This window comes from Alosa sapidissima, chromosome 1 (genome assembly GCF_018492685.1).
Source record: "Alosa sapidissima isolate fAloSap1 chromosome 1, fAloSap1.pri, whole genome shotgun sequence".
Classification (NCBI taxonomy): domain Eukaryota; kingdom Metazoa; phylum Chordata; class Actinopteri; order Clupeiformes; family Clupeidae; genus Alosa; species Alosa sapidissima.
This window is the reverse complement of record NC_055957.1, coordinates 18,878,890-18,898,549: the sequence shown is the minus strand read 5'-3', so window position 1 is coordinate 18,898,549 and position 19,660 is coordinate 18,878,890. Positions and strand designations below refer to the sequence as shown.

The window sequence follows — 19,660 nt, the reverse complement described above, 5'->3', positions numbered from 1 at the left end:
AGAGAGAGAGAGAGAGAGAGAGAGCAAGGGAGTGCAAATGAACGAATAAGAGACAGACTGTGCAACCACTTGAGGATGGAAATGGTGGCCTTGGCTCTCTGCTTCTTGGCACAATTTCAAATGCTATTCTCTGCTCTGAAAGGGCCCGTGGGTGAGAGGAGGAGGCATCGTTGCCCCCACCGCACCGCACCCACTCCATTCCCCTTATCCCCCCCATCCCATTAGCCTCCTACTAGGTGCTCAATAGAGCTCATCAAATAGATATTCATAGGAGGAAATACAAACAAATACAAGTTTGAGCAAGCGGGCCCGCCCACTGAGGCCGCCACAGCCAATCGGGTGGCCCCAGTGGAGATGTGCCAGAGGGAAGAAGGGACAGGTCTCTGAACTCATCAGGCAGACAAAATGAGCAACAAATAGGGATTCCGGAAACACATGGTATGACGCCAGTGGACTCTGAATTATTAACAAGGTGAATTTACATGTCATTTCAGTTTGCTACACATATGAACGCAATCCGTCTTCTTCGCCGACGCAAGCTGAGCGTTGTTGATGCCATCGCCCTGTTTGAGATAAAAAATTCCATCAGGCATCTCATTACTAAAACTTCAGCGCCCTCCAATCGCGCCTTGAGAGGCTCTCAGGGGCGATGCAGTCCGTCTGTGCAGATGCCTGTTTTCTTGTGAGTGCGTGGCGTTCTGCAGGGAATGCCCGTTTGACTGGGGGAGTAATTGGATGCTGTGGTGAGCTGGAGATTACCAGCTGGGGCTTTTTCGCCACGGTCTTCCCATCAGCGCTCCTCTCTGCCCAGTCTGGGCCATCCATTTAGAGAGAGAGAGGCGGAGGAGTGTGTGTATAACAAGGGAGACCAAGCAGGCTAAAAAAGTAACAGCATCCCATGTGGATCATCCGGCTTTAAAATGTATGATATTCTTCAATGTCTAAAGCTGCAGAGTGCATTTGCAGGGGCAAAATGGCGAGCACTCTGCATTAAGGATTTGTCCATTGGCTGAAAGGAGAAGTCCAGGCCAGGCTAGGAACAACAGGTGTGCCCACAGCCACCCTAATAACCACCCCTCCTCCCAACAACATCTGAGCTGCTCAGCCATTCCAAGTGTTCAACCATCACTCAGACGTGCCTGGGGGACAAAGACAAGAAGGCTTTATTTCTCCTCTCCGGATCTCTATAACTCTGCCTCATGCACATTCTCTCACTCTATCGGCCCCTCCCTTCATCCCTCCCTTCTCTCTACATTTTTCTTCTCTTCATAATCTTCGGTGTGTGCTGCCAACAGCTCACCTATCACACCTCCCCCACCCATTCCCCACTCCCATACAACAAAAGAACCAAAAAAAATCCCAGGAAATGGCTGGAAGTTGTTGGAGGTAGTATCCATTTCCTAACTGGCTTCCCTTTGCTCCCAGACCTGAGCCTTTTCAAAAGTACGGCTGACAATGTTTTTCTTCTTTATCCTCTCTCTCTCTCTCTATTGCTCTCTCGCTCGCTCTCCCCCCCCCCCCCCCCCCCCCCTCTCCCTCTCGCTGTTTCTCTCAACAGAGGAGACGTTGTTGAAAGCTGATACCAGATCCAGTGAGTAGATGATTTACTGCAAAGACCCCACCGGCTATGACCACCACACACCCCCCACCCCCCGCCCTCCCATAACAACGGCTTTTCATGCAACTCCAGGGATTAACTATGCATTTGAAAAAAAAAAACCCTGTCAGAAGAATCCCTGCTTGCAAACGCATTACAGAGATTTTCCTTTTAAATTCCCCCCACAATGACTGTCTGTGCATGCCAGGCACAGTGGGACAGGGTAGGGGTGGGGTGGGGGTTGGGGAGTCCTCCCCTTGAATAGACATAAAATAATCACATGAGTTCATCTTTCACATTCAGCACAAGGGCTGTGCCCTCTGAGCACTGCTGCTGCTGCTCCACTCAGAGAGGCTTTTTTTTAATCATTAATGCATTTAACAAGCACCCATATTAAAACCTACTAGAGTAAAACAAATATCACATTCAACTGTGGAGCTTTTAAACCTTCGGAATGATGCTTTCTTTTAGTGCTTTGCTTTGCTTTGCAAAAAAAGCAAAGCACTAAAAAATTACATCTTTAATCTTTTTAAATAAGGTAGAGGATCAGCAGAAATCACTCCAACCTCTTGTTAGAATAGGCTAGTAGTTCAGTTGAGTCTCATACAAAGCAGTTACAACAAATATCTCAATGAGGCTGTTTCCATTCTTTAACTTTATCTTATTCTTCCGAGTAGACTCCTCTTGAAGATGACTGAAAGGGTAGAAACGTACGCAACACAATGATAGGAGACACCAAAGAGGCTCTTGCTGCACTGAAACACTTATGACCTGAGGCCCTTTCACACCAAGTCCGAAGGACACAAGAGGACGAAATTTCTCAAATTTATTTTTCATCGCAACAATTTTGTTCTCGGTGTGTCAAGACTAATGAGAACACATGTATTTAATTACTAGGGTGATTTCGAGTGAATGTTTTATCCAAAAATTCGAACTTGTGTGTGTAAATAACCTTTGCAAAACACTACAACTAAAAAAAAAGAACAACGTTAAAGACCTCACCCAAAACCATCAAAACATTCCTGCTGCGATTCACAGCTTGGCCACAGAGTCTTGGCCATCATCATTATCATCATCATCCTCATCACCCTCCATTACCGTCTGTTACCAGTCCCTCATGATATTTTCAGTGAGAGGGCATATGGGTGGAGACACATCACAAACAGGCTTCAAATATACAGTATTAAACCCACAGAAGTTTCCAAAGAAAAGACAAAAAAGCTGTTTTAGCAGTTTTTAAGGCAAGCAGACTTCTCAGTGAAAAGCAAAGGTGCAGGGATGGCATCTGTGACTGTACACCCACACAGCTCACTCAGGGGGCAAAGGTGCAGAGGCAGAGAGAGCTGCGCACAGGGGCTGGAGGAAAAGGACACCCTGGGCACAGAGAGATGGAGGGATGAAAAGAGAGAGAGAGAGAGGGTGAGGAAAGGGAGGGGAGAGAGAGAGGGGAGAGGAGAGAGAGAGAGAGGGAGAGGGGGAGAGAGAGAGAGGGAGAGAGAAAGGAGAGGCAGAGGGAGAGTCTGTTTGCATTCAGGGTTGGGTGTAGTAAAAAAACAGGAACAATGATGATATAGAGAGGCAATGATAGAGAGAGGCAAAGGGAAAAGGAGAGAAAGAAAGAAAGAAAGAGAGAGAGGAGGAACTGAGGAATGTGGTGCTATAAACCTGATCCACGTTGTCCTTGGCTGTGGGTGGGTTTTCAACACAGCAGGTCAGAGACCAAACATTCACGTGGATCTGACTGACTGACCGCACACTACAGGATTACATGACAGCAAAAATGCACTACATATCCCATGGCTAACACACACACACACAACTCACCATTTCACATTGTCCACCTCCACAACCAAGCTGATACACACAAAAGATGTCATAAACACACATGTAAACCTACTATTACCAACCATACCAAGTGTGCTGACATGGGCAACACACACAACCAGACATGCACAGAAACAGGCAAATACCTAACATTAGCCTGTGAAAACACATACAAACACACACACACACACACTCACACACACACACACACACACACATTTTCCTACAGTACACACCCTAACCATCACTCTCCCACACAGACCACACACAAAAACCCACGCACACCTACTATTACACTGCCACACTCACACACCGACACACACTCACGCACACAATCAGGGGGAGGAGATTAAGGTCAGTCTGACTCTGGTGGCCGGCCCAGACTTTTGCTCTGAGCTGCCCTGCTACAGCACTCAGTTAACCCTCAACAAAGACAGAGAGAGAGAGAGAGAGAGAGAGAGACTGAAAAGAAAAGAGGAGAGCTATACTGCCACTATCAATATGAATCTCATAATGTCTAGGTGCAGTAGGTGGATGAGAAAAAGACAAAAAATGAATAATAGAAGTTGGAAGGAAGGGAGGAAGAAAATAAAAAAAGGAGGGATAGGGAGCGATAGACAGACCGGGAAAAAGAGAGAGCTGCCCTTGCACTTTAATGAAAGACCAAAGCCAGACGGAGGGAGAACAGCAGGACTTGTTTACTCGGCAGAATAAAAAAAGGAATGAAAGCCTTTCATCCTGGGGTTTACCGAGCTGAGCTGAGGCGCGAGGGTGGGGTGGGGTAGGGGTAGGGGTAGGGGGAGTCGGAGGTTGTGTATGCGTATGAGTTTGTGTGTGTGCGCGTGGGGAGGGGTAAATGACCCCCGACCGCCAGAGAAGCGACAGGTCCTTCATGTGAGGTTTGCTATCCATCACACATCGTCAAAGAGCCTTTACTCGCTATACACACCAGAAAATACACCCATTTTCTCCCAGTCTCTTTTCTCTTTCTATCTGCTGGTTTCTCTCTCTCTCTCTCTCACTCATCATCTCGCCTGCTGGCTCTGTTGCTTTAGTGCTTTTTACCGTTTTGTCAATGTGGCAAAAAACTCTGCTTTATTTTGCAGTCGGTTTTTGATGTGTACAATCAAAAACAGGCAAATTGCAATTTGTTGTAGTTGTACTTTTAACATTTGATTGTGTGTTTGTGTGTGTTTATGTTGTAGGAATATTTTCACTAAGCCCCCCCACCAAAGCAACTTCTCCCTTTGAGCATCAAACAGTGCTTTTGTGTGCTTATAGACCTTCTGGCCTGAAAGACACGTTTAGCCTTATCAGTTTATTTATTTATTTATTTTTTTGTTTGTGGCGGTCCTTCTGTTACTGGGCAGTGACTCCAGGCCGTGCACATCCACACGAGTGCGGGTAGGTGGGGACAGGTGCCGCGCTTAGTTCTGAGCCCGAGCTGCTCTGCTGGGTCTGACAGCTCCGATGCTCTGCTATTCACTGATGAAAGTTTTAAGCTTTGATATGCATGACTTAATTTCACACACATGCACACACACACACACACACACAATCACACACACACACACACACACACACACACACACACACTCCTTCTGCTCTAACATTCTCTCTCTCTTTCTCTCCCTGCACACACACTTACCCACACCATCATACAACACGCAGTCTCTCCTACCCCTCTCTCTCACTCCAAAATGGATCTCCATCGGAACATAAACCTCATCTTAGCCCCCTTAAAAAACCAAACCTCAGGTTTCCTACATAAACATTATCCCCTTGGAGAGGAAATGTTTACCCTTTCTGTGCTGCACATTTTCTTTTTTCTGTACTTAATGCAAGGGGCACAGACAGGCTATCCATCTGATCTGAGGAGCTCACTTCTGAAGGACTAACAGCACACATGTCCAAACACCAAGATCCATATTGCGGCATGTTAAAGGGCAAAGAAAATCTATCTCTCCATGATGGAAGGGTCAGAACACCCACTAGCATTTTTCCCACTGTGCTCCACTGGTGGTCGGATTGCTCAGAGAGCTTGTTTGTAATCAGTGCAGGTTTCACTTAATTAGATGAGAGAATCCCAGAATCTCAGGGTTAAGTGAAAATCACTGAGGTCACCTTCAATTGATTTTCAGGTCAAATATTGATTCATGCCTTGATGGATTTTTAGCTGACCCTCTCCAAAACTAAACGAAAAGCAATTACTTTCTGAATTCATCTTTTTCATTATTCCTTTCATCTGGTTAAACGTGAATAGTCTGCATCTACAAGAAACTAGAGTTTCAAGTGTTGTGCTGTGATGCTTGTTCTGATTCACAAGTACTCACAATGTGAAATGTAGTCTTTGTGTGAGTGTGTACATTGTTTCCCTCATGCCTGTGCCGGGCTGGGGTTCAGACGTTGTGTTCTGTTCTGCGTGTGTGCATGTGTGTCCTTTCACCTCTTTATTGCTCACAACTGAGATTTACTGTCTGGCCCAAACGGATCCAGTCAGCCACTCGCCACGTCATTAACCAGGCCTTCCGCCGCTGTCCAGCTTTACAGTTAATGCTAAACAAGCGCCGTTAACCAATCCCCCTGTTATTTCCCCCTCTCCTTTGGACTCTCTCTCTTTCCCTCCTGCACTGGACAGCCGCCAGCTGTGGAGCAGTCATTACACAACCAACCCTTATTTGGTCTGAGAGCTGGCGTCGGGGTCGCTGCTAGCAGAAAATAACTGTCGTTTTTGTTGATGAGAGCGCAGACCACACACACCAGTGCACGAGGAGTGATTGCGATGAGAGCAGCGCTCCGCTCACCTAAAAGCATGTTGGTTGTGAGGCGTTACGTTGCCTGGGGATACCAAGGAAAACCTACAGCTACGAGCACTGCACTAGAAAAGAGACTGCATTTTTGGAATGGAAAATAAGCATTCTTGTAATCTCAGGGCAAGACTCAAAACATGGGTTTCTAAAAAAAACACAAATGAAAGAAAAAAAAAAACACAAGGCAAAAGAATGTATGGTAAGTTGATACAACAAGCACAAAGAGTGCAGAGCAGCTAAGATGTAGGGGGGGGGAGAGGTACAGTACGGCTGGGCAGCTAACGTCTCCACGTCTTCAACGTCTCTCGGGCGAGCACAAATGCCTCTGTTGGCACCTTTCCACAGCCGTTTTCACTTGTCTAACACTGAAACGCCATAAGGTTCCTCCACTGAGAGAAAGGAAGAAAGAAGGCCAAAAAAACGACAACGAAAATGCGACATGAAATATTCAGTGAGGGTCCATTTAGAGAGCGGCATGTGTGTACAGTGTTCCCTCGGCAAAGAGTGAGAGAGAAGGAGCGAGACAGAGAAAGGGGGAGAGACAGGCACTGGATTCCTGTAGTGTCTTACACTCAAGCACCGCTGAGTTCTAGTTTTCCGTTTTTTACCCCCCCCCCCCCCCAACCTAAAACTCACAGTTGGGACGCGCACCGTTTCCTTAGATGAGAGCGCCAGCTCAGCGTGTCTCCTGCAGTCTTCGGAGGGCACGTTTAACATCCACTCTATCTGCCCCGCTTCTTTTTACACACACAGCCAGTAACCCGGTTTGACTGTCCGCACCGGAGTGTAAAAGACGGCCCCGTAAACTCGCCCCTTCATTCTCTATTAATGGCCTGCAATCTGGCACAAGCAGATAAACAGATTCGGATAAGAGATTGCGGTCGACCCAGACTGACGAGGATGGGAAGAACTGAACGCTAGCAGAGCTTCAGATGGGTTCCTTTGGAATGTGTTGGTGTTAGGGCTAACAGGACTACAAAAGCCCTTCACTGAATGAAGAAAAAGAATAACCAATGTAATCAGGTGGTCTGCCTTGCATTGGGGTCACAGAGCAGCATATTGTAAGCAAGTAGCTTTGACAGGCCAGGTAAATGCTTTCTAGTAAAAGGAAGCCAACCAACTCTTCACAATATCAACATCCATTCTGCCATCCTTACCTGTCTTGGGGTTGATGGCAAAGAAGCCTTGCGGGTTGCCACTGGTGATGCGGTAGGACAGCTTGTCGCTGGAGCGCATGTCTGGGTCAAAGGCCTCAATCTGGATGATGGACACATCCTTGGGCGAGTTTTCCATCACGGTGGGGTAGTAGACAGGCTCAGTGGTCTGCGGCGCGTTGTCATTGACGTCCTGCACCTCCACGTAGACCTCCACGAAGGACGAGAGCGGGACCACACCACGGTCGGTGGCGTACACGGTCAGCCAGTAGTGCGGTGTGGTCTCGTGATCCAGGAGCTCCTGGGTGCGGATGACACCTGAGAGTGAGAAGAAAAAGAGTCTGAGTGAGTTCATGTGCAATACTGTATGTTTCTGGGTAACATATGTGTGGATAGAAACCACACAAAACATGAACCTATGAAGACATTTGTATTTACACATGTGTTTTCTCATCCTAACCTTTCTCCTTAAAGCACAGGGAAATGCAATTTTTGTGTCCTGACAGTTCTGGAGTTCTGAGAATTGTCCGAGAACAAAATCTCCATGCAGTGTTCATTAAACTGCCTCATGATGAAACCCACATGTTACCCAAACAGGTGCTTTGATGAGAAATGACTGATCTTTTACATTTAGCCTTCCATGGCATGAACACACATGGGCACTGTCTCTCCGAACCCAAGTATGACCCATTCATTTTGCATTTGCACTTGAAGCAGTCGACTTTTAGCTGGGTAAATCTACTTTGTAACAATACAAAGCATAGCTTCTGGCCACAGTGTTGTGATTTAAAATTTTAAATGAAGTCATCTCGACTGGCCCTGAGTCATCTCAGGTTATGCCAGGGCGTGAGACATGCATCACAAAGTGGTGGTGTAAAAGGGGCAAGTAGAGACAGAAAGAGAGAGCGAGAGAGGAGGGGTAGAAATAGAGAGAGGGGGGAGGGGGTAGAGACATTACTACCAGTCTGCTCAGTTTAGTTTTCAGCTGAGCAAACAAACAGGCCTTCACAGATCAGCTGCCATTGCCTCACGGACACATATCGATGACTTGAGGAGCGGTGCTAGAGATCGCTGAGCAAACACCAGGCCACAATATGGGCTGTTAATTTTCCCCTCACGACACGCACACACTGACTGGACTCTTTGTTTTTGAAGGGAGGGGGAAAAACTTCTCATTAAAATGTTGCTGTGCCAAGAGTCGTGAGATCAAATGTTTGTTCACTGAACTTCCCGTGAAGGGTGAGGATCAACAGTCAATAGAGTCGCTGTATGTTTGAATGATGCATAAACTTAAAAAAAAAAAACTGATATGGGGTCATAAACGGTTTCATTTTCTCAAAACTTCCTCATTACAGTTATTGTCAGTCATATAATAAAGTAATGAGCTCATTGATTTGCCCTCAGAAAGGCGTGGGTGTGTTGGCTTCGCAGTAAAGACAGAGCCGTGCAGGCACTCCCTGTCCAAAGTTTATGGCGACCTGGATAACCGGAGCCTTCGTTTCCACCCACTGTATCACTCACCACAGATAAGGCCTATCCCATACTCTTCTGGAACAATCCTAGGCAACCTCCTAGAGTCTTTTTTTAAATAATTTTTAAGTGCCCTCTGAAAAAGCCCACAGATAGGCCTATTATGATTTCTGTCCGTCATTGATGGTAGGCTGTGATAAAATGACTGCAATTCCAATGAGGATACCAAATGATTCAATCTCATCTTGCAAAAATAGACCATCAAAGAAAAAAATAAAACCGGTCCAAAAACAAATTCATTGCATTTTTATGCTAGCTAATAGTTTTTTGTAGTTTTTTTGTTACAAATAACATCCATCCATACTCGGTATTGGCAAGTACACAAATATAAATACATGTACTCGTACTCAGTTTGAACATAATTATATCGGTGCACCCCTAGTTTTATAAGTACCCTCTGAAACAGCCCCACCCCCACACACACACCTCTGGCCTCTGCTTCGTAACTCAATGACTCGCACTGTGGGTTTGTAACAGACTCGGGGGCCAAGAACAGGCCTCCGGGGAACTCCACGTCAAAAAGAGCCATCAGTGATGTCTCACTTCCACAGCCCACACTGTTCTCCCCATCTCTCCACTGCTTCTCACCAGCTTCTCCATGTATTTGACTTCTCTCCTCAGTCATTGCTCATCATTATGGCCAACTGAAGCTAGCTGCTGACTCTTAATAGGTGGACTGGCAAGCCCTAGAAAAACGGATAGCCTACTTAAGACACATTTCCTCTAGGCAAGGGAATTGGGGAGCTATAGAATGGTTAATACAAAATACATCTTCACCATGATACTGTTGATGTTAAAAAAAATACAAGTCAATAGACGGGTGGGAAAAGGATGGGTGATGGAACAACAAAACACACTACGGGATCTTTCTTGAGCACTATAATCTACTGTTCTTTTTTGTTTGTCTGTCTGCGTGCATGTGTGTGCGCAGGGGTGGAGGGAGTCCCAGAAAAGGTTGGTAGACTACCAAATGTGCTTGTCCAAGGCAAAGTCTTCGCATGGATTGACTGGCTAAAGTCGTGCTCAAGCTGCAGTGGGAGATGCCGGGGATAGAAGCACAGAGCGGGGAATTGCAAATGTGATGCATAAATAAAAAATGTGAGTGCTGATCTAACTAGTGGAGAGCAGTAAGCCACTATGTGAGTGAGTGCGTGTCTATATGGTACATTAATTTGGACGGAGGACAAGAATGAATGAATAGGCAAGTGAGGAGGATGAAGAGAAAGTCAAGAGACAAGTGAGAGAGAAAGAGCGAGAGAGAGAGAGAGAGAGAGAGAGAGAGAGAGAGAGAGAGAAAGAGAGAGAGAAAGAGAGGAAGGGCGGGTGAGTGGGAGGCAGGCGAGAGAAGGAGAGGCAGATGGGAGTGCAGAGGGGAGCGGAGGAGATGGAGAGGGCTGCACACTAAGGGAGACAGCGTGAGAGAGGAGTGGAAAGGGCAGAGCCTGCAGAGAGGGATGGAGAGATGAAGGAAGGAAGGGAGAGGATGAGTGCAGGAGCACTGGATCAGCAGTGGGAGAATGTGACCGTAGGAGGCCATTTTTTTTTAGGGAAAGAATGGCAAAGACAGAGAGGCAAAGGATTCAGTGAGTGAGAAAGTCACATACAGAGATATAGAGGGAGAATGAGTGATGAGTGAATAAGGGTATAAAGGGTATAAGGGGTGCATAAAGAAGATATATAGAGGGAGAGGGAGAATGAGTGATGAGTGAATAATGGTATAAGGGGCGCATAAAGAAATGAGAGCAGAATGGATAGAGAGAGTGACAGAAAAATAGTGGTCAAAGAGCCAAGAGAGAGAAAAAGAGAGAAACCTGTGCCAAGCCTATACCCACGTTTGAGTGCCCATCCGTTTGACTGGGGTTGCCTGGGGGTGCCTCTCTCTCCCTCTCCTTATCCCTCAGCCATTTATCATCTTCTCCCAATTTCTATCTATCTGTCTCTAAAGCAGTTCACTGCTTCACTCAATAGTCAGAGCAAAAAAACAAAGAAGTCATATCTTCACCTCTGAGTCATAAAATAACAACTGTCCTCATTTGTCACTACCCTTGAGTAGAAATGGCTTTAGTCAGCTGAAACACAACACAGAAATTCAAATCACAGTTCAACAGAAATAAACACTACACTGTCAAAGTGAAAACTAGATTCAAAGGGATATTTTAGACCTTTATTTTTTGCATTCTCTAAATCTTCATAGAATTAATTTAGAATTGGCTCTTAAGTTGTCTTCCTAATCCAAATGCTTTGGCCTACATTTCAGAAGTTTTACAAAAACAGGTTTGCCAAGCGAATCAAGAGGTTTTAATTATTAATCATCAACTTAAAAGAAAGATAAACTAGAAACTGACTAACATCTCATAAAATGAATCACAGCCTTCCTGTTGGTTTGGAGTTTGGCATGAGGTACAGCACCTATCTGATTCACTCTGTACATAAAAGACACTCCAGGTATTTGGCCACACCTGTAAAACAGCACTGACGGCGGAAGCTACAAAATCCACCCTTGGGGAGTTGGAAGAAAAAAAATACCTGTCTGCCTTCCACTCTCTGTTTGCTTTGTCTGTTCATCTTTCACCCCCAGGCTAGATTTTTCACAGGCCTCCGTCCCCAGATTCACCACTCTATTGTGAGTTACTACCACCTAGACGACATGACAGACTTCTCATGCACGTGTGCATTTGTCTGTGTTTACTGGTATAGCCAACATAACATCAGTTGTTCTTACTACCACCACTGATGACAAGTGACTTCAACTAGTGACTAACCGAACTTCAGAAAGTGATTTGATTGAATTTTGGAATAATCCACAAGGAGACAGAGGGGAAATGGCCCACTGTAAACTACATAGTGCTCAGCAGAGTAGGGAGAAGCTGGGAAAATGGAGTAACTGTAAGAGACACAGAGTGATGGTGGGAAAGGCAGAGAGACAGAGGGCTGATAAGAGTGAGAGGGACAGAGACAATGAATGTGAGAAAGGCTGGGACGGAGTGAGGGGACAGAGACAATGAATGTTAGAAAGGCTGGGACGGAGTGAGGGGACAGAGAGAGTGTGGCGAGCGAGAGAAAGGACAGAATGAGAGGCCATAACAGTGAAAAAGAAGAAAAAGGCTTGGGAGGGCCCCATATGCCTCCTCCATAATAAGAGTGAGTGAGTGCATCAGGAGCTTACATGATGGACTGTGCCAGGGCACCATTTTAGCTCACAGCAGGGAACCTCCGCCCTGCACTCCTATCTTCTCGGCGAGGGCAATCAGAGGGTGACGGGGTTAGCAGTTAACTGCACTGCACCCACCTCCCCACCGAGCAGCCTCGCCATGGCACGCTGGTATTAGGCCAAACAATGGGAGAGGAAGGCAAAACCGCACACAGAGAAATTACATGCACAGACACACACGCACAGCCTCATTTGCACACATCTAGTGAGAAAAGTAGTGCCAGAGGTATCTTTCACTCACACATCCAGCATCCCTCCCCCAGCCACCCACACTCACACTCACACACACACACACACACACACACACACACACACACGCTGTCTCACAAACACGCATGGAGGATGTCGCCGCGCCATGGCAAAGCTTCAGTTTGAGAGACTGCATATTGTACGCATATTAAAAGCTGGCAATTGAAACAAATTAGAAAGCCAAAAAGATTACCGGTTGTCAAAAGAGGATTACGATTCGCAAAATCCTGTTTATCCCCCTGTTCTCATTTTCCTACGGCAGCAACTCTGCTTCCAAAAATGAGTCAATATCATCTTTTTTTCTGGCAATGAAAATAGCGTGTCTGTAATAGGCACCGACGGCACAAGAAACGGCACTATGTTTCATACTGTTACTCTGGTCTTCCGCCGTCCCCAGCTTCTGCCACACTAAACTTTCTTTTCAAGCCTTTCCATCTGACCTCAGCAGGCCCATGCTCTGGCTGGGTTAATTTAATATAACCTGAGATTGCACAGTGTAGGAAGAAAGGCTGGAGGTCGGCAGGTTTCAGAGGCAATGCTGGGCCTGTGTTCCCTGGGTATGCAGGGGGAAAAGAGGCTTTCTTTGAACTAGGCTGGCTAATTCTGTACTCCCGCTCTCTGCATTCCTCAACCTTCTTAGGCCTCCTTCTGCCTCACATGCTTACATAAACTCTCAGTGAGCTCTCTCTCTCTCTTTCTCTCTCTCTTTCCCCCTCTCTTTTCCACAGCCCGGCAAAATATTTGAAATTCCTCCACTGTAGAGAGCCTGGTGTATTAGCGGCAGTCCTAAGCTAAGCTCTCCATGCCCCCACAACTTAAATCATATCATTCCCTCAGTTCCCAGAGTTTTCAGAAGCTCAAAAGTAACCCTGATCTTCAACATAAGTATTAATGCCTCAAACTTTTGAAAAATGTAATAGTCTGAAGTGCTGCCACAGCATGTGGCTGGGTAGAGGATATACTTAAATAAATAAATGTACACAAAAAAGCCAAAGCCTGCTGAGCGATATCCAACAATGTCTAAAAGATCCAGCTTTGAGTGATGTTTCATTAATTTGTAAAATTTTGAAGCACTGCCTAGATACTAGTTGAGGAAAGAGGGAAGGCTACAACTCTTGAGAGCCTGCTGCTCTCTATATCAAAAATGTCATGTTGAGCTTCTTTTTTTTGGCACTTTCGAAGTCTTCAAACAAAAGGTTTGGGGAAAAAGTAAATATCCTGATACTCAACTGAGGAAACCAATTACTCTCCAACAGCCTGAGTATGACTTCCGATAGGTGTGTCTGTCACACAACAGCGGCCCAGTCACAGCGCCCACACCCCACCTTATCTCCCAGATACTCTCAAGCGGAGAGATTAGCATCCGGCTCAGTCTGAGCTGCGGCCCGCATCCACCTCATGCATCAGCATGTGTTTCTGTTGTGTGCTGCCACAGCCGGCACAAGCAGCCATATCAACAGCTGGCCCATGGGAAGTAGTGCTTTAGACAGAGAAAATCATTTCCCCAGCTTAACAATGTAGAGCACTGTGCCTTGCTCCATATATCAGCCTAATCTTATCGTCTAAAGCGAGATGGAGGGAGGAGAAAAAACTAACAGCCACCCATTTAATAAAAACAGCATTGCCAACTAATGTTTAAAATCATAGCAGAGGCTAGAATACACGGAGAGAACAACATGACAGAGAGAAGCAAACCCTATCCATTGAATGTGTGGAATGGGAGAGGAGAAAAGAAATGAATGAAAAAAGGGAGTGATGCAATTAGAACATGCCTGGTGGGATTCTCTTTTCTCTCTCTCGCTCTCTGCCTCTATTTTCTGACTTTAGCCCGTTAATTCCAGTCCAGAGAGCCTTTTGGGACATGCCCAGACAGCTCCCATTGTCATCGTACCCCACTGTTTTTGAATGGAGCCTTGAAGCAAAGCTGCTCGATGAACCACCTGCTTTAATATCACGTTATTATTTCAGGACTACCACCTTTTGGCCCGTGGTGTGTGTGTGTGTGTGTGTGTCTGGAGAGGCTAGTTCCCCCTCCCTACCTGCCCCCTAAATATATGACACCATCTGCCCTGCACTACTGCAAGGTTTTCATGATTAGACGATAATAACCACACCAGGATTGCCAGGGTTATTTGACTTGTAAGCCAACTTCTGTGTCTCTTTCTACCTTCACTCTTGTCTCTTTTTACAGAGGGACCTGGATAACACGGAGGAGCGAGTCAGTGTTCAAAAGCTGGCATGCCACTGACATTTCGAGAGCCCCAGTTTTTTCTTCTCTCCCTCACTTGCTATTTATAATCTCCCTCCTGTGTATTTTCGCCTTGATCAAAAGGGCCTCTGAATGTGCCCAAGTGGTGGAAGGGCCTAGTGGTGCAACGTATAAACAGAGCCCAGGATCTCTTGGCATTTCTGCTCCAAACAGCCGTCTCCGGTTACCAGAACTGAGTGTTTGCTTGAGTAATGCTCTATCCATGAAAAAGCTAATCTCAATGCTCATCAAACGCCAACTGACACCCTTGGGTGTACCCACAGACCAATCTGTGCTGACTGGTAGATATTTCAGCGGGCATGTGGTTGGATGTTCCTGTGCTTGTTCCTGGTTTTGATTCAGAGTAACAATGCAGAAATAAATAAAGCAGGGACCATTTGTCTTCATCATTTACTGTTAGGGCCTTTTAGTGGTATGACTGTCAACTCACTGTGGGCATCCTAAGCCACTTACTGTGGAAAGAAATGTTGCACTGATCAGTCACTAACACTTTGAAAGTCAATACATCATACACATGGGTTTGTTTCACATGGGTGTGTCATTTAATGTAAATGCAGAGCCCAATCCCCCTGAACACATGTACTGATGAAAAAAAAAATCAGACGGCATCAGGGTTTTTTTTTTCAATCCCAAAAAAATCCATACAATCACACAAAGTTTGACAGTGGCTGTTGCCCAAAGGCTAGGGTTCTTTCTCCCTCACTTGCACCATTTTGATAGTCTGGCTGAGTTAACATAATGAGAGTTAATTTGCAATCAAGGATAAGGCATCTGCACGAGGTATCTATACTGAAGCCAAAAAAAGACTTAATGGGCTGAGAGAGCTACAAACTTTTAAAAGGGGGGAAGTGTGCCTTTCATTTAACACCCTACAATCAACTTCAGGCCTGCTGCACATTCCTGGTCCAGTTGTCCAGGCAACGCTCCTCAAGCAAAGATTATTTGGGAGTCATGTGTCTCTGTTCAGACAGTGGAGAAAAAATAGTCACACTTTGAGCATGTTACGTTTAACATTCAAGGCCATCCTAGAGAAAAAAATTATTTTACTTGAGAATAGTCACTCCCAGTCAATCTCAAGGGAAGAGAAGGTAGAAAAAACACCTCTTGCCTTCCCATTTACCCTCCCACCTCTCTCTCTCTCTCTCTCTCTCTCTCTCTCTCTCTCTCCCTCCCTCCCTCATTCACTCTTTCCCCCTCACTCTCTCTTCGTCTCTCTTTGCCCCCTCCCTCTCACAGTCTGGGATCTGCAGGCAGTCAAACATGAAAAGACAAACCATTCAGCACATACCTCTCTTATCTGGCATCACTGAGAGACTCAGCCTACCTCACTTTGCTCAGGAAGGGCAACGGAGGGACAGGGCTGTAGAGATGGTGAGGTGGAATTGTGTGTTTGTGCGATGTGTGGAGTCTGCTTCCAAGAGGAAAAGCACACTTGCAGTGTTTTGTCATTACATGTCAAACTATTTCATCTGGTTCCACAAAGCCTCTCATTCACTGTGCTATTGTGCCACGGGTTGAAGTGAAAGAGTAATGCATACATTACCCAATAAGCAAAGGGCACTGCATAAGTTAACCAATGAGCAATTTGGGCTGAGGAAGAAGCAATTCCACAGAGACCCAAGCATTAGTCTCTTGACTGTTACAACGCCAACCATGTGCAGTACGGTTCCTCTCATTAACATCATTAAAACGGCACAGCCATTTGCTCAATTTGTGCAATTGCAAAAGTCAAAAGGAGGCATTATTTCCCACTTGGAGCCCCCATCCCTCCACCCATTCTTGCTAGACCCCTGCTCCCATCTCTTCAGGTCTTATCAGGCTGTGCTCCAGATGAGGGCAAATTGCTTTATCGCATCTCGTTTGTTTGAGTCGGTTTGAAATTCCAGGCTGACTTCATTAAGGAGTTTGAACAAAGCAAAAGGAGGAAAATTAACAGTTCTGGGAAGACAAACAAGTACCAAAGGGTGCAAAAGCTGCCCAGGCACATCTCGGTCTCAGAGGGAAAAGAAGAGAAGGTAACATTAAAAGAAAAGAGGAGGGTTGGAATGGAAACGCACGCCTAATTGAACACATAGGAGATCAGACAATGCCCTGACCTCAAATGTCAGCAGTCAATCCTTTCGTGCAAATAAAGACCTAATGAATAAACCGAAAATAAGGTGCACTCTCTCATTCTGCCTTCTGCCTGTGGAGTAACTCCTACCCCCACATCACCACAGATTGGGCACAGCCAAACACTAACAACATCCTCCACCCAAACCTACTTCTGTCTAAGCAGCTCCAGATGTTGATGTCGGTCAAGACTACCCCCCCCCCCCCCCTGGCTATTTTTTAACCCTCTCTTGCCGGTGGATTTGCAAGACAACTTATCAATTATGTATGAGGAGACACAGCAGCCGGCCGACTCAGAATAGCTTTCCTCAGCACTTCTACACTTGAATGACGACCGCCTCATTTGGGTCAGTCAACCTTGCCTGTGACCACAGAGTTCGCCTGACCCCCACTTCAAGACCCTAAGCAATCTAGGTCTCCTTAGACTATGTATTCACTACTCTAGATTCACCTGGATATGCAACACTTTTGTTGTGATTACACCTCTCATCTATAATAGACTACTAACAGTATTATCGAGCCCATGAAACAGAAATATTTGGAAACACTGTTGGTCTCATCAGGGAAGACCCTTTCTCAGAGGAAAATTTGACAATGCTACAGTTGCCTAAATATACAGGTTGAAAGCTATTATTCGAGTGTTTTGACCAACATGAATGGTCAGGGAAAAGTAGCCTAATATGTGCTTCGGAGTGTAATCTGGACAGAGATTATATCTGATGCAGAGTTACACTCGTATAGCTGGAGATTTTAAAACATAAACAACATAGTACAGATGTAGCCTCAGACTCATCACCCACCACTTTGAGACCTGTTTGATTATTCCTTCTTTTCTCCAGGGGTTTATTAAATAGCGCAGCCAGATTCCATGCGTGGCTCTGGCAGCATCAATCAAGTTAGCAGCATACCAAGCTGGCCCCTGTTTGTGTCAGGCACTGCCATTAACTCAATTACCCTACCAACAGTCTGAGACTGACTCTGTGCACACACCAGGGCCAAAATTAGCCCTGGGAGCACACTAAGTCATCCCCAGGCTTCACTCAGCCCCCAACTTTAAACATGTTTGTGTGATCTGCAGAAGTAAACACAACTGCCTGAGGTTCACTAGGTTTCAAGCCAAAAGCACAACAGGCAATGCCAGTCATTGAGGCTGCTAAGAGAGAAGGACAGCATATATCTAACTATATCTAACCTACATCAAAGCAACAATTTTGGTTTTCTGCTAATCTTATCTTGGCCCAGAAGGATAAATGACCAATGCTATTTCTTCTGCCCTTTAGGCGAGTTGAAACTCAAAAACATGAGGTTAGGACAAGCTAAATCTTGAGCTAGATCTTTCTATATCTTTGAGGAACCTGAGGTTACAAGGGTAGGTATTTTTTTTCTTTCCTTAGTTTGCTAAAATGCATAAAGCAGACCTAAATATAAGGAAAAGATGGAGCTATAAAAAAGGGGGGCAATAGCTATTCCCCATATGTATCCTCCCACGTCTGAGGTGACATGGTTTTTAGAGTACGCTCTGGAGAACTTTTCATTTACACATTCCTCCGTTCTCCACTCCCTGAGCCCTGGGGTTTGCAGAACAAGAGCATAAAACGGATAAATAAAGACTGCACATGGAGAACACAGAAGTCTAGAGCCGTTAAGTAAACCAGGTACAGATGTGTTGGGTCTTCCTTGGGTACACTTCTCATAAAACATTTGCAGAGTTAGAGGTGTGTGTGGCAGTCTGGACAGTATTGAATGACTGAAGTCGCTGTATTGTTGCTGGATATCTGTTTATAGATCTGTTATTCTTTGTCAATTTCTTCTAACCGATCCCCCACCTCATGGTAAATGTTGCTGGCACCACAGCAGCATCGCAGTACTAAACCACTGTGAGACTGATCTGTTAGAAATGTAATCTTTCTGCCACATGTGGGATACACCCCACAACCCCTCCCTCCAATCCAGACCTATGTCATCTCAAGAGAGCACTCCCCTCGGGCATATTTGCTTTGCTACCGGCGCTGGCTGTGATCCCTAACAATGGCAGCTCAAACCAAGGCAATCCTATCATTGACATTAAAGATAAATCACTTTAAGGAGGGTGCAGTGGTGGAGGCCCGACCCGGAAGAGCAGGTCAGGGCTGCTGGTGACCTGTATCCTTTTTACTGGATGCTGGGGGATGGGTTGGGGGAGGAGCATAGGAAAGGGACTAGAGGATGAGGGGTGGTCCCGGCCAAAAGCCTAAGCGACTCAAATGTCCTTTAGTTCTAGGTATATCATGTATCATGCTCCTGTGAATTCAATGGCACCACACAAACAGCTAACCTCATTCCAGAGCATGATTTCTGGACATGTGAGAATAGTCACCCAGCTCAGGGTTAATTTCCACAGAGCAGAAACTCTTTGGTGAAATGGGGCTCAAGCCAAGTTTAAAACAATCTCAGCTGAGTTTCAAATTGGATGAAAGGAAAAAAAACAACTGTGCGTCAGTTCTCAACCATGTGCCCTTGCAGGCATCATTTTGGCTTATTTTCTCAGCCTCTGAACAACAAGGAGAAAATGATCAATAACCATCTAATGAATACGGCACACCAGCATCACCATAAGACTGGACCAGAACAATAGCTGACAGATGGTCCTAAAGGGGTGAAGCCCGATTGTAGCTCATCCTGTCATGCTAAATTTACCAGCAAAGAAAGTGATATTTCCCCAAAGGTTCACAGCAGACAATGCTAATTTACCTCTTTTAATGAAGAGTTAGCGTCCGTCTCTGTCTATCCAATTTCTCCATGCATTTCATTTAACATTATCTATGTCTCCAATGATCCTGTCATGCTGAAACACTTTGAGTAACTTAAATTACTTAAAAAAGTCCCCCCCCCCCTAAAAGCTAAGAAAAGTTAAAACTACGCCCA

The 19,660-nt window shown here is 45.6% G+C and overlaps 1 protein-coding gene across 10 annotated transcripts in view; it reads right to left on the bottom strand.

The window, feature by feature from the left end:
* The window catches only part of fat1a (FAT atypical cadherin 1a), a 75,632-nt gene that overhangs the window by 48,283 nt on the left and 7,689 nt on the right, over positions 1 to 19,660 (bottom strand). For all 10 annotated transcript variants that reach the window (XR_006032494.1, XR_006032500.1, XM_042095434.1 and 7 more), the window contains exon 3: positions 7,389 to 7,703. Coding sequence is in view for 8 of the 10 variants with exons in the window: in XM_042095434.1 (XP_041951368.1) it covers positions 7,389 to 7,703 (315 nt within the window). In the remaining 2 variants the exon portion in view is untranslated. The remainder of the gene's footprint in view (positions 1 to 7,388; positions 7,704 to 19,660) is intronic.